The sequence below is a fragment of the Danio rerio genome, chromosome 5, assembly GCF_052040795.2.
Source record: "Danio rerio strain M-AB ecotype USA chromosome 5, GRCz13ab, whole genome shotgun sequence".
Classification (NCBI taxonomy): Eukaryota; Metazoa; Chordata; class Actinopteri; order Cypriniformes; family Danionidae; genus Danio; species Danio rerio.
Genome location: NC_141025.1, coordinates 70,288,203 through 70,302,500, shown reverse-complemented (window position 1 = coordinate 70,302,500; position 14,298 = coordinate 70,288,203). Strand labels below are relative to the sequence as shown.

Below are 14,298 nucleotides of genomic sequence, written 5' to 3'. Positions count from 1 at the left end.
TGCTTTCAGAAGTGCATTAATCCTTCGTGGCATAGATTCAAAAAGATACTTTAAATATTCCTCAGAGATTTTGGTCCATATTGACTTGACATCCTCACGCAGTTGCTTCAGATTTGTCGGCTGCACATCCATGATGCAAATTACCTGTTCCACCTCATCCCAAAGGTGCTCTATTGGATTGAGACCTGGTGACTGTGGAGGCCGTTTGAGTACAGTGAACTCATTTTCGTGTTCAAGAAACCAGTCTGAGATGATTCACGCTTTATGAAGAAGATGGGTAAACTGTGGTCATAGAGGGATGGATATGGTCAGCAACAGTACTTAAGTTGGCTGTGGCGTTGACACAATGCTCAATTGGTACTAATGGGCCAAGAAAATATCCACAACATTATGACACCAGCACCACCAGCTTGAACCTTTGATACAGTACAGGATGGATCCATGCTTTCATGTTGATGCCAAATTCTGACCCTACCATCGGAATGTTGCAGCAGAAATTGAGACTCATCAGAGCAGGCGACGTTTTTCCCAATATGCTATTGTCCAATTTTGGTGAGCCTGTGCCAATTGTTGTCTCAGTTTCCTGTTCTTAGCTGACATGAGTGACACCTGGCGTGGTCTTCTGCTGCTGTAGCCCATCCGCCTCAAGGTTGGACATGTTGTGCGTTCAGAGAGGCTCTTCTGCATACCTCAGGTGTAACAAGTGGTTATTTGAGTTACTGTTTTCTTTCCATCAGCTTGAACTAGTCTGGCTATTCTCCTCTGACCTCTAGCATCAACAAGTCATTTGCGCAGACAGAACTGCCGCTCACTGGATATTTTTTTATTTTTCGGACCGTTTTCTATAAACTCTGGAGCTGGTTATCTGGTTATGCTGGTTATCAGCAGAACAGCACTCCTCATACTTCAGCCTCCATATCAAAGTTCCTGAAAGCAAAGAAGGTCAAAGTGCTCCAGGATTGGCCATCCCAGTCACCAGAAATGAACATTATTGAGCATATCTGGGGTAAGATGAAGGAGGAGGCATTGAAAATGAATCTAAAGAATCTTGACGAACTCTGGGAGTCCTGCAAGACTGCCATTTCAGATGACTTTATTAAGAAATGATTTGAGTCATTGCAGAGATGTATGGATGCAGTCCTCCAAGCTCATGGGAGTCAAACACAATATTCGTTCTTTTTTCACTGCAACATGACTTTATATTCTATACTGTACATTATTTTTGTTAAGTGACAAGACTTTTGTCTAAGCAAATTCAGACCTTAGTGCCCTAATTAAATCATAAAAAATTAAGGTATGATCATATTTTATTTTGGTAAAATAAACGTGATCTTGAGGCCTTTGCCTTTCATATAAGCCACTTCTGACACCAAATGATCAACTAGAAGTCAAGTTATTATTTTATTATTATTATGTTCCTAAAACTTAGATAAGCAACAAGACTTTTGTTAGGTAGAGTACATGTTAAGGAAATTTTTAGTTGCTTGTGAATTATTCCTTTAATAAAACATCTCTGTTTACATGCACTGTAAAAAACTGGGTTCCATGCAATTCCTTCATGTTGTCCCAAAACAAATCGATTAAGTTAACCAAATTGTCATTACAAATTTAAGTGGATTGAACATAAAACAATTAAGTTGTGTCAAAAAAATCCCTTCAAGAATTGTGTTGATTCAGCTCATTTTAAATAAGTAGTTTGAATAATCAGCAAAAATTAGTGTGGCAGATTCTTAATGGGAGTATTGTCTTAACGGTGTAAATATTGGTGTCCATATAAATGCACTGACTGTGAAAGTGTGTGTTTGTTTGTGCTGACCGTGTGCTTTTCCTCTCTACATCAGTTCTTCAGGAAGGACCAGGGCGATTACTTCATTGGCTGTCTGTTCCTCACAGAGCTCAGCACTCCTTTTGTTTCACTGGGCAAAATCCTCATTCAGGTAACGCATGCGCACACACACACACACACACACACACACACACACACACACACACACACACACACACACACACATACATACACACACTCACACACACACACACACACACACACACACACACACACACACACACACACACACACACACACACACACACACACAGTGTATTTTACTCAGCAGTCCTTCACAGTGCTGTTCCTGCCAGCTTGAGAGAAGTGCTGCCAGTCAACACTTCTCCTGTTTCCTATAGTCAAGACAAATGTGTTTCTTAAATACAGAGATGGAGGGCTGTCAGAGAACCAAATAGTTTCCTTGTACATTGTGTTCCTGCTTTAAAGTGAAAATCCAAAACGTCTGTTTCTAATACTTGGACATGGATATGGTGGCTCAATGGTTAGCACTGTCGCCTCACAGCAAGAAGGTTGCTGGTTCGAGTCCCGGCTGGGCCAGTTGGCATTTCTGTGTGGAGTTTGCCTGTTCTCTCTTTGTTCGCATGAGTTACCTCCAGGTTTGCCCCACAGTCCAAACACATGCGCTGTAGGTGAATTAAATAAACTAAATTTGCTGTTGTGTATAAGTGTGTGTGTGTAAATAAGTGCGTATTGATGTTTCCCAGTACTGGGTGTTGGCAAGCAGGGCATCCGCTGCATTAAACAAATGCTGGAATAGTTAGCGGATCATTCCGCAGTGGCGACTTCTGAAATAAAAACTAAGGAAAATGAATGAATGAATGAATGTTGAAGTTTCCCACTATAAGTCGATGCATCTTGTATATGATTCTGTGATATTTTGATTTAACAAAAAAATTCTGCTTTATTATAGCAATGGTTACTCAACATTACTCCAGCTAAAATAAATGTTTGTTTGTTTGTAATAGTGTTAGAAATGATTTCCATGAAAAAGAATTTAGATTTTTAAGATTTTTATTGTTAAATATATAACATTAATTTTAGACAATGTAGTAATTTAATTTACTAATGCTTTAATGTTATAAATAGAAAGCTATGTTGAACAATTTTTTAATCAAGATACGGTAAAACACTTTTGATATTAATTTCAGAATTTTTTACTGACTTTATTCTTTTATATCACGTTTTTTAATGTTTGTTTGTTTAACTCTTTTTTTTTCTTCTGCTCTTTGTAATTTTGACAATCCTGTCAATATTTAGTCTGTTTGGAGTGATTGCTTTCAGACCTGTCTTCGCCTCCACCTGCCCCCTTTTGGCAGTCATGGGTATTGCATTTTCAAAGCAGTCCCTAAGCAAATGTAGTGGTATGTGTATATAGACAGTACGTCACAAAAGTGAGTACACCCCTCCCATTTCTGCAAATATTTATTTATTAATTTTTATAGGACAACACTGCAGAAATGACTTTTTGACGCAATGAATAGTAGTCAGTGTAAAGCGTTTATAGCAGTGTAAATTTATTGTCCTCTCAAAATAACTACAAATACAGCCAATAATAGCTGAACCCCTGGCAACAAAAGTGAGTACACCCCTAAGTGAAAACTGTGCACAATTAGTCATTTTTCTTTCCCTTTGTCATGTAACTCTAATAAGTGTTACACTGTCTCGGGTATCCACAGATAACAGGTGAGTTAAATTTGGTATAAAAGCTCTTCCACTCTCTCAGCCAGGCCACTGAAAGTTCAACATGGCACCTCATAGCAAACAACTCTCAGAAGACCTGAAAAACAATTTGTTGCCTAACATAAAGATGGCCTAGGCCAGGGCTGCCCAAACTTGGTCCTGGAGGGCCGGTGTCCTGCGAATTTTAGTTCCAACCCCAATAAAACACACCTGAACCAGCTAATCAAGCTCTATACTACAAAGCTCCAGGCAGGTGTGTTGGAGGAATTTGAAGCTAACCTATGCAGGACACCAACCCTCCAGGACCGAGTTTGGACACCCCTAAAATATAGCCTAGGGCAGGGTTTTTCAAAGTCTAAGACAGTGGGCCTCCCTTTTGACACAACTTATCCATTGGCGCCCCCCTCCTCCTAAACACACACACGCAGACACACACACACACACACACACACACACACACACACACACACACACACTTATATAGGTCTTTACATATATATATATATATATATATATATATATATATATATATATATATATATATATATATATATATATATATATATATATAAAGACACAGACAGATGTCAGACTGTTAACTCACTTTTATCATCATTTGCATGAAAGTGCAATTATTTACAGAGTAATAACAAGTATTTTAATATAACGTTTTTAAAACTAGGATGATGGTTCAATATGAATAGAACAGATCCAAGAACTGTCCATCGCAGTCAAAACAGTCGAAGTTTAGCGGGTCTCATTCTGTCATTAGCCAAAATATCTTGACAAACCACACATGAAGGTCGTGGTTCATCAGCTGGTCCGGTCCACGTAAATCCTAAACTCAAATACTGATCATCATATCGTCGTCTTTTGGGTTTAAGCCCTGAACTTGAAGGCTTTGAATCAGGGGGTCTCAGAAACTGATCTATTAGCAGGCATATACCAGTATTGACGGGCTTGCCAAACAGAAGCGAATTCACAGCTATGGCCTTCTGGGTAAAAAAGGTTTTCTTATTTTTGACGTATTATTTTTTTTAGCTTTGTTTTATTAAAACGTTTAAATATAATAAAAATACATATAATAATTAAACTTAATTATATTTTTATTATATAATATTTTTTCCCGCGCCTCCCCTGACATGCTCTGGCGCCCCCCAGGGGAGGCGCGCCTCACACTTTGAAAACCCCTGGCCTAGGCTATAAAACGACAGCCAACACTCTGAAACTGTGCTGCAGCACAGTGGCCCAGACCATTCAGTGCTTTAAGAGGACAGGTTCCTCTCAGAAAAGGCCTCGCCATGGTCAGCCAAAGAAGCTGAGTGCACATTCTCGGCATCACATCCAAAGATTGTCTTTGAAAAACAGACGGATGAGTGCTTCCAGCATTGCTGCAGAGATTGAAAATATGGGAGGTCAGCCTGTCAGTGCTCAGATCGTACGCCGCACACTGCATCAAATTACTCTGCATGATTGTGGTCCTAGAAGGAAACCTCTTCTAAAGACGATGCAAGAAAGCTTGCGATCAATTTGCTGCAGACAAGGACCAGGATTACTGGAACCATGTCCTGTGGTTTCCGACCAAGATAAACCCATTTGGTTCAGATGGTATCAAGTGTGTGTGGCAGCAACCAGGTGTGGAGTACAAAGACAGGTGTGTCTTGTCTACCATTAAACATGATGGTGGGAGTGTCATGTTCTGGGGCTGCTGGCATTGGGGAGCTACATTTCATTGAGGGAGACATGAATTCTAACATGTACTGTGACATACTGAAGCAGTTCTCTCAGGAAACTGGACTGCAGAGCAGTGTTCCAGTATGATAATGACCCCAAACACACCTCCAGGATGACCACTGGCTTGCTAAAGAGGCTGAGGGTAAAGGTGATGGACTGGCCAAGCATGTCTCCAGACATAAACCCTATAGAACACCTCTGGGGCATTCTGAAAAGGAAGGTGGAGGAGCACAAGGTGTCAAATGTCCACCACCTCCATGATGTTGTGATGGAGGAGTGGAAGACAATTTCAGTAGCAACCTGTGAAGCTCTGGTCAATTTCATGCCCAGAAGAATTAAAACCAAGCTGGAAAACGATGATGGCCACACAAAATATTGACATTTCACATTTTCACTTAGGGGTGTACTCACTTTTACCAGGGGTTCATCTATTATTGGCTGTATTTGTAGTTATTTTGAGAGGACAATACATTTACACTGCTATAAACACTGTACACTGACTACTATTCATTGTGTCAAAGAATTATTTCTGCAGTGTTGTCCTATGAAAAGTTATAAATAAATATTTGCAGAAGTAGGAGGGGTGTACTCACTTTTGTGACGTACTGTGTATATATATATATAAGGTATTAGGTATTAGGCTATATTTTTTGATTGTCTAAAGAACAAACCATCATTATACAATAACTTGCCTAATTACACTAACCTGCCTAGTTAACTTAATTAACCTAGTTAAGCCTTTAAATGTCACTTTAAGCTGTATAGAAGTGTCATCAGGTCGAAGATAAAAGAAATCAGTTATTAGAAATTAGTTATCAAAACTATTATGATTAGAAATGTGTTAAAGAAATCTCTGTTAAAACAGAAAATGGGAAGGAAAAAAACAGGGGGGCTAATAATTATGACATCAACTATATATATGTATATATATATATATATATATATATATATATATATATATATATATATATATATATATATATATATATATGTATATGTATATGCACATATGTGTATATTTATTAGCAGCATGAAGTCTGGTTTTCCTTGTAATTTTTTGATAAAGAATTGCTAAAGGGGATGAGGCAGGCATCAATCAGAATGATAAGCCACAACTATTTTGAAGGTATGAAGCCAAGTGAAAGGTTATCTAAAAATGATGAGAATTGCTATTTGTTTTTCTCTTCTGACCAACACAGACGAAGATCTAACGATCTGGAACTACAACAGGAAAAAAAAAAAAGAATATGTTCATCTTTAATGATGAAATCCTCCCTTTAAGTGTCTCCAATTCTACTCTTTTCTTTCTCTGTCATTGGCTTAAAATTATTTCAAATACAGCAAACATTTCTTTTGAAAGTGCTAATTCAAGTAGCTTAGACACTCGGTTGAATGTACATTCTGACAAAATTACAGCAATTCTAACTGAGAATTATTATTATTATCAAATAATTTTTTTATGTAGAGTTGAAGTCAGAATTATTAGCCCCCCTGTTTATTTTTTTCTTCCCAATTTCTTTTTAATATAAAGAATTTTTTTTCAACACATTTCTAAATACAATAGTTTTAATAACTTATTTCTAATAACTGATTTATTTTATCTTTGCCATGATGACAGTAAATAATATTTGACTAGATATTTTTCAAGACACTTCAATACAGTTGAAAGTGACATTTAAAGGCTTAACTACATTCATTAGGCTAACTAGGCAAGTTAGGGTAATTAGGCAAGTATTTTATAACGATGGTTTGACTATTGAAAAAAATAGCTTAAGGAGCTAATAATATTGACCTTAAAATGGTGTTAAAATAATAAAAACTGCTTTTATTCTAGAAATAAAACAAATAAGGGTTTCTTCAGAAGAAAAAATATTATCAGGCATTCTGTGAAAATTTCCTTGCTTTGTTAAACGTCATTTGTGAAATATTTAAATAAAGAAAAAAAATTATAGAGGGGCTTATAATTCTGACCTTAACTGTATATTTATAACACTATATTTTCTGATTTATTACATTGACAGTAAATTTTTAAAATATATAATTATGACTGCTGCAAAGTTTCTCAAACAGCATAATGTTTTGCTATGTAAATATTTTTATATTTCAATATTTGCTGCTGTTTCCTTTTATTTTTACTGAGAGTGTTTATAATGCAAAAAGGTTGCATATCTTGCCAATTTTGTGTGTGGTGTACATCGGATTATGTGTGAACAGTTTACAGTAGGGGTGTGCGACATTAACCAAAAAAATGCAAACTGTACCTCGATAAATAAATATTTTATGGGGACTCTCAATTAAGGTTATTAAACTGTATTTTTTGTGCTGTACCATGGCTGGTAGGGGTTCATTGAATCGATCGTTCGCATTATTAATTTAGAAAGATTTATATAGAAATAAAGCAATTGAGTAATCAAACATTTGCATTTTTTCTCTCATCATTTGTATTTTAGACTTTGTGTGCATTAAAGCTTTTAGGATGTATTTACAAACAATTGAATGATTTTAGACTCTCAATTTGGTTTGTATTTTTTGCATCGTGAGTGAGTTTATCCATAATGTCAGTTTGCATATCTTTGACAGCTGAACTGAAGCAGTTTCATTAAGCTGCTTTGACATAATCTACATTGTAAAAGTGCAATAGAAATAAAGGTGAATTGAATCCTTTAAACAACAGTTACGCCTGTTTCACACCGCAAGCGTCAGCAGCGCGTGAGCAGAGCGTGAGCAGCACGTATGTCGAGCAGTAGCAGCATGCAGGCGTTTGCCTTTCACACCAGCTGCGTCTGCAGCGCGCAGCTCTTCGGCAGCTGGTGCAGACATCAACCTATCTCTGTCTATTCTATCTAGTTACCCATGTCTCTCTATATATAAAAACACTTTTTAAACTTATCATCTGCACCAAGGCCCCTCCTATGATGTTTCTTTAACCTGCAAATATTTATTTTACAAATTTTATAGATTAAATAGTACTGTATGCTTCTCAAGCTTTATGAGAAGTTCTACAGTCAGAAGACAATCGCCTGTGATATCATGTCATTTGTTTTTTGATTGTCAGGTTGCTGTAGACCTATATATAATAATATTTATACAATATAGTTATAATGATATTTATACAGATCAAACTAGTGTTACCTTCTCCGCTTCAGTGATGTCCAGCGGCAGAATAACAGCTCGTTAATTCATGCTCGTGCAGATGATGAGACGGACAAAAGTAACCAATGCATGCCATTCTTTTACTTATTTTCGTGTTGTCAGATTCACAGAGCAAACAGCTCTCGGCTGGAATAACTCGAGTGAACATAAAACAAAGCCGATTTTAACTTTCTTCCTCTGCTCAGCTGCACAGAACACAGCTAGCTCATATAATCCAGCATGCATGTCGAACTACACTACCCACAATACACTTCGCTATGGACTACAAATCCCGTAAATATTCTATTTCCCCTCTCCTACAACACTAGCGTGCAACATAAGCAAACTGATACTAAAATAGTTTTACATATGGTTTTGTAGTTCGGGCCTAAATAAATGTTTGTTGCCGTTTTTAATCGTTTTAAGTTAATTTGAATGACTATATATAAACAATTTGACATTATTAACCCATTTATTGGGTAAAATTGCTACTTTTTACTGTCATTCAATGTGTTTTGGTCATTATCAATGCACTGTCACTTTAATTGAGCGTGAGCAGCACGTCAAAAATAGACCCAGCGCCGAAACTATCGCTGCACTGCTGCTTCGGCGACGCTCACGCCTCGCTCTGACGCGCTGCTGCTGCGTGGGGTATGAAAGCTCTAATCTGTTAACATGGACGCTGAAAACACACGCGCTGCTCACGCGCCACTGACGCTTGCGGTGTGAACAGACGTTACTATAGACATCTCACACCCCTACTCCATTGATGTAATGTGGATGTGTTTTCAAAGAATCTACATAGCATAAATTCCCATATCCCATAAAATCATATGTGTTACCCCTGTTTTGGCCAATTTTCTAACCCTAATTTTCTCTTCCTGTCCGTCTTTTCCTGTAGCTGGGCTTGCAGGACTGCTGGCTGCACAAGTTTAATGGCGGCATGGTTCTGCTAAGCTTCTTCATGTGCCGCATTGCGCTCTTCCCCTACATGTACTGGGCCTACAGCTCACACTACGGCATCCCGCTCTACAGCGTCCCCTTCCACCTGCCGCTCGCCACCAACGTGGGCAGCGTCTGCATCCTGGCGCCGCAGGTCTACTGGTTCGTCCTCCTCTGCCGTAAAGGCTACCGGCTCTACAAGCGGCAGCGAGACGCTCAGAACCAGAGCTCTCCGCTGTCCTCGCCAGATATCTCCAAGGCCGACTAGTGAAGTGCTGTCTTCATCTAGAACAAACAATCAACCGACGTCACAGCTGAAGGTTACGACACTTACAGTACAACAAGACCTCATCTTAGAATTACCCTGTTTCACTCATATCTGCTTTATATTCCATTCACGGTGACGTTCCACCTGCAGGGAGCGTGTGTTAGGTCAGTTATTGAGGGCCGCGAGCTGCTCATTCCTCCTCAGATTGGAGTATCTGTTACAGTCTTTGAATGTCATTGGAATTCTCTGTTACTTTAATGTGTTTTGATTTTGTCCCGTGTGAAATTCTGCCCCCCGTGTGCTCGAAGCACAAAAACACGCTGGTTTAAATGAGGGAAATGAATCCGATTCATCAGATTAAAACCCACAGAGTTTCACATCCAAGCAACATTTCAGATCACTTCCCACTCGACGCCGATCTCCATGGCCGCAGTGCTGCTGTTCCTGTTTACAGCTCATTAGAGTTGTGTGAATGTGTTTGCACACACACTGCCCTGCTGTGACTGTTTACACTCCTATAACACGCACCGCCCTTTACGCTCTGGAGGCTGCTAATGAATTCTGCTTGGCTTCCGCTGGACTTTGGGGAATCCAAAAGTCCTCCCATCCACACGGGGGCAGTAGAAAGCCGGTCCTTCCGTTTACACAGGACTTGAGTCTATAGGGGGATGGGGGTCTAAAGAGCGAGCACATAACGCTTGGCATATCTTTTAGGCCACATTATGCCCAAAGGCATCTCCGGGCAGTAGTCAAAGCAATAACGCGGGGCTTCGAAGCAAGGGATTGCGAAGGGGTAGTGGGAGAACCCATGTGAACACATGGAGAAGTTGCACGCCAGCCTACTCTGATAGGGCTGGGATCCTACAGTCTTGGGAAGATGGAAAATATCAGGGAATTTTACATTTGTGTGGAAGAGTCATCATTTCTGTAGTCCCGTCATTATTTTTAGCCCTTTTATTCTTTCAAAAATCTCCTTTTATGACTTCTGTCTTTAGTTTGGTCCAGTAATCATGGATATCTGTTAAAGGATCACGTCTGTGAGTGTGAAATGCTCATTTTCTATTATCGTTTCTAATAACTGAGCCTGCAGTTTGAGTTGTAGATAAATAATTGTATTTAATTACGTTGATGAGTATCGCGGTGACACTGGGTGATTTTGTTGGGTCGTTTCTAGGGATAATCTGTTGCGTGTGAGAGCTTGTGTACGTGTGGGCTTAGCAAGGAACTCAAAAACCTTTGTTTTAGGGCTTTTAACACAGCCTGAAGCATCTTTCATAATACATTTAGTGAATGCTGGATGCCATATAAATGCATCTTAGGAGGTTTTTTTTTTTCTTCTAGACTCCTTTAAGCACTTTCAGAAGTGCAGAACCGTCAGATTAAAATGTAGCTCAGTGTGTACCCATGCACTCTTATTTAGTGTGTTTCTGAGACAAACTGGACCTAAAGGTTGCCTTTAGCAAGTGTGCGCGTGTGTGTGTGTTTGTGTGTGAGAGACGGAGACTTATATAACAGTGTGTATAAGCGCCCAGCTCACTTTCTAGGAGGTTGAACGGGGTCTTTGCTGGACTGAAAGAGAGAGAATGTGTGTTTTTGCTCTCCCTTTCGAAAGCTTTAGTACTTTTCAAAACTAACTATGCAGTCTTGCAGTCTTTCAAGCTGCTGCTTCTTTTTCTTACTTTCGTCGAGGCGGGGGGATTCATCTGGCCATCTTATACGTATCTTTTTGGTTATTCAGTAGTATAAAATGCTGTTAAGGTAAATTCTTTATTTTTATTTTCAGGAAAGACATTTGTTTTGGAAGAAAAATCCATAATCCAGCACCCAACAAGCATTTAAAATCAAATCTATGTGCATTAGTAGTTGTTTGTCATTCCTTTGCTGCTATAACACTTACATTCTCAACCCTCCCGCACAATTCAGTTGCATTTCATTGTTTGAATGAAGTGTTCTAGCATTAGAGGTCCACAGATGTTTGGCTTTGTAGTCCATGTTTCATGAACTGTAGTTTCAAAACACAACGATTTTCCAGCAGGGTTTATTTATCCCACGCTTGACTTTTAAATCGATAATCTCTTTTTTTTTTTGTCGGAATTAATAGTCTAATGTCTTCAAGGCCTCCTCTCTCAGCTCAGGGTTTGATAAAGATAATATCATTTATTATTTAGAGATGAAAGATGAGACTGTGATTTACAAAAGGATTTACAAAAGACACATTTATATATTTGAAAATACTTTTGGGGCTTGGTTGACCAAAGATACCTTGGCACTTTTTTTGTTTTGTTTTTTGGTCTGAGATCCACTTCATTGCCTTTCCCTTGTTGGCCATTTACAGCAGATCTCCACAGGAAAACTGGCTTAGGCATTATTTAGATTAAAGACTGGGATTTCTCTCACTGGAGTTCATTTGAATGAAAGTTATCGGGATTAAATCATGGCCAGATCATTTTTGAATCATGAAGTCAGTTCAAAATAAGTACATTAAATCAATCGTCTCTCAAAAGTCAGAGATCAAAAACTATTAAAACGGCGAATTTTAAATGGTGTCACAAAATTAAAGGGATGGTTCACCCCAAAATTTAAACTAGATATGTTGATGAAGATATATTGAAGAATTTTCTGGCACCCATTGACTTTTATAGAAGGAAAAACAGTCTATGGAAGTCAATGAGTGCCAGCTAGCAGCATTTTTTATAATATCTTCTTTTTTTGGCAGACATTGAATTCCATAGTAGAAAAAAGCAATCCATGTATGCCGATGAGTGCTAGCCAGCATCATTTTTCATAATATCTGCTTTTTTTTTTGGCACCCATTGACTTCCATAGTATGAGAAACAATCTATGGAAGTCAATGGGTGCCAAAAAAAAAGGATATTAACAAAAATGCTGCTAACTAGCACTTATTGACTTCCATAATTGTTTCTCCTACTATAGAAGTAAATGGGGGAAGATATTTCACAATATCTTCTTTTCATGGCACCCACTGACTTCCATAGTAGCAAAAACAATCTATGGAAGTCAAAGAGTGCCAGCTAGCAGAATTTTTCATATTATCTTCTTTTTTTGGCAGATATTGACTTCCATAGTAAGGGGAAAAAAATCCATGGAAGTCTATGAGTGTAGCTAGCAGCATTTTTCATAATATCTGCTTTTTTTGGCACCCATTGACTTCCATAGTATGGGAAACAATCTATGGACGTTAATGGGTGCCAAAAAAAAAAGGATATTAGCTAAAATGCTGCTATCTGGCACTTGTTGACTTCCATAATTGTTTCTCCTACTATAGAAGTCAATGGGGGAAGATATTTCATAATATCTTATTTTTACGGGACCCATTGACTTCCTTTAGTAAAAAAAAAAAAAACAACAATCTATGGAAGTCAATGGGTGCCAAAAAAAAGGATATTAACAAAAATGCTGCTAACAGGCACTTATTGACTTGCATAATTGTTTCTCCTACTATAGAAGTCAATGGGGGAAGATATTTCATAATCTTAGTTTTATGGCACCCATTGACTTCCATAGTAGGAAAAACAATCTATGGAAGTCAATGAGTGCCAGCTAGCAGCATTTTTATAATATCTTTTTTTTGCCACCCATTGACTTCCATAGTAGGAAAATGTAGATCCACATATGGAAGAAATATCTTCTTTGTGTAAAACAGAATGGGATAAAATGAGTTTTGAACGTGTAAAGGTTGAGTAAATTGTCAGAATTGTCATTTTTGGGTAAACTATCCCTTTAAAGGTCATAAAATATATTTGTTCCTAAATATAATCAAGCAGAAATGGAGGAATAAAAGGCGTAAATCAGTTCAGAGTTGTCATCAGCTGCTCTTATTTTATTTTATACATATCAAAATTGGACTTGTTTGGTGCTTTCTTTGGAGCTTTATAGTTTATTCTCACTTATTGTTACAGAGGAGTGGACAAGGCTAATATATGCAGGTTAAAAATCGAGCTATAATAAATATTATAATATCTATAAACCCCTTAGATGATGCGTTGACTGGAATATCGTACATACAGTGCCTTGTATTCAAGTTTTGTGTGATATTGATCCCGTCTCGATGCACTCGAGTCCTGGGCAGGTGGTGTTTTAGGTTGTGACACTCTAATTTCTTTTTTTTGCACATTACACACACACAAAACCTCTATCATCAGGCACAGTTGTAATGTAAACTTTATTTTCTTTATGCTAATAGGTTTGATTTTAATGTATGGATTGAATAAATTGTTACAGCTAACGTTGTCTTTCAAACACGCATCTGTCCAAGTCTTAAGAGTGTTTCGTTGAGGTTCTGTATGCTTGCTGTGTACTTCATATTTGCATTCGTGAAGCTAATTCAAAGGAAGTCTTTGTGTAATGGTCTATAATGTTACCCAGTTTTCTGAACTGCATCCATTCCTTGTAAAAACAGATCTGATTGGACAATGAGTTGCATCTTATGCATAACTTTAGGTCATTTTAAAGGGAACACTCCTGTTTTTTTTTTTTTTTTTGGAAATAGCTTCAAGTTGAATGTTAAATAAGTACATTTTTGAATATTTTTAGTCAGCGGGAGCACTTTTAGCTTAGCATAAATCATTGAAAAAAAAAAAAAAAAGTATTTCAATAATTTTCCTATATAAATCTTAACTCTTCAATAGTGAGATTGTGTACTAAGACTGACAGAAACTGAATATGGCTAAGA

General features: G+C 37.9%; 1 protein-coding gene across 7 annotated transcripts in view; it reads left to right on the top strand.

Moving 5' to 3' along the window:
- Positions 1-13,869, top strand: part of tlcd3a (TLC domain containing 3A) — a 56,014-nt gene extending 42,145 nt beyond the window's left edge. The window contains exons 4-7 of one of the 7 annotated variants that reach the window (XR_015492045.1): positions 1,842-1,937; positions 9,297-12,317; positions 12,503-12,690; positions 13,131-13,869. Coding sequence is in view for 1 of the 7 variants with exons in the window: in XM_087254630.1 (XP_087110756.1) it covers positions 1,842-1,937; positions 9,297-9,605 (405 nt within the window). In the remaining 6 variants the exon portion in view is untranslated. Of the gene's footprint in view, positions 1-1,841; positions 1,938-9,296 lie in introns of all 7 variants that reach the window. The other 6 variants (XR_015492042.1, XR_015492046.1, XR_015492043.1 and 3 more) reach the window with 6 other exon arrangements.
- The last annotated feature ends 429 nt before the right edge of the window (positions 13,870-14,298 follow it).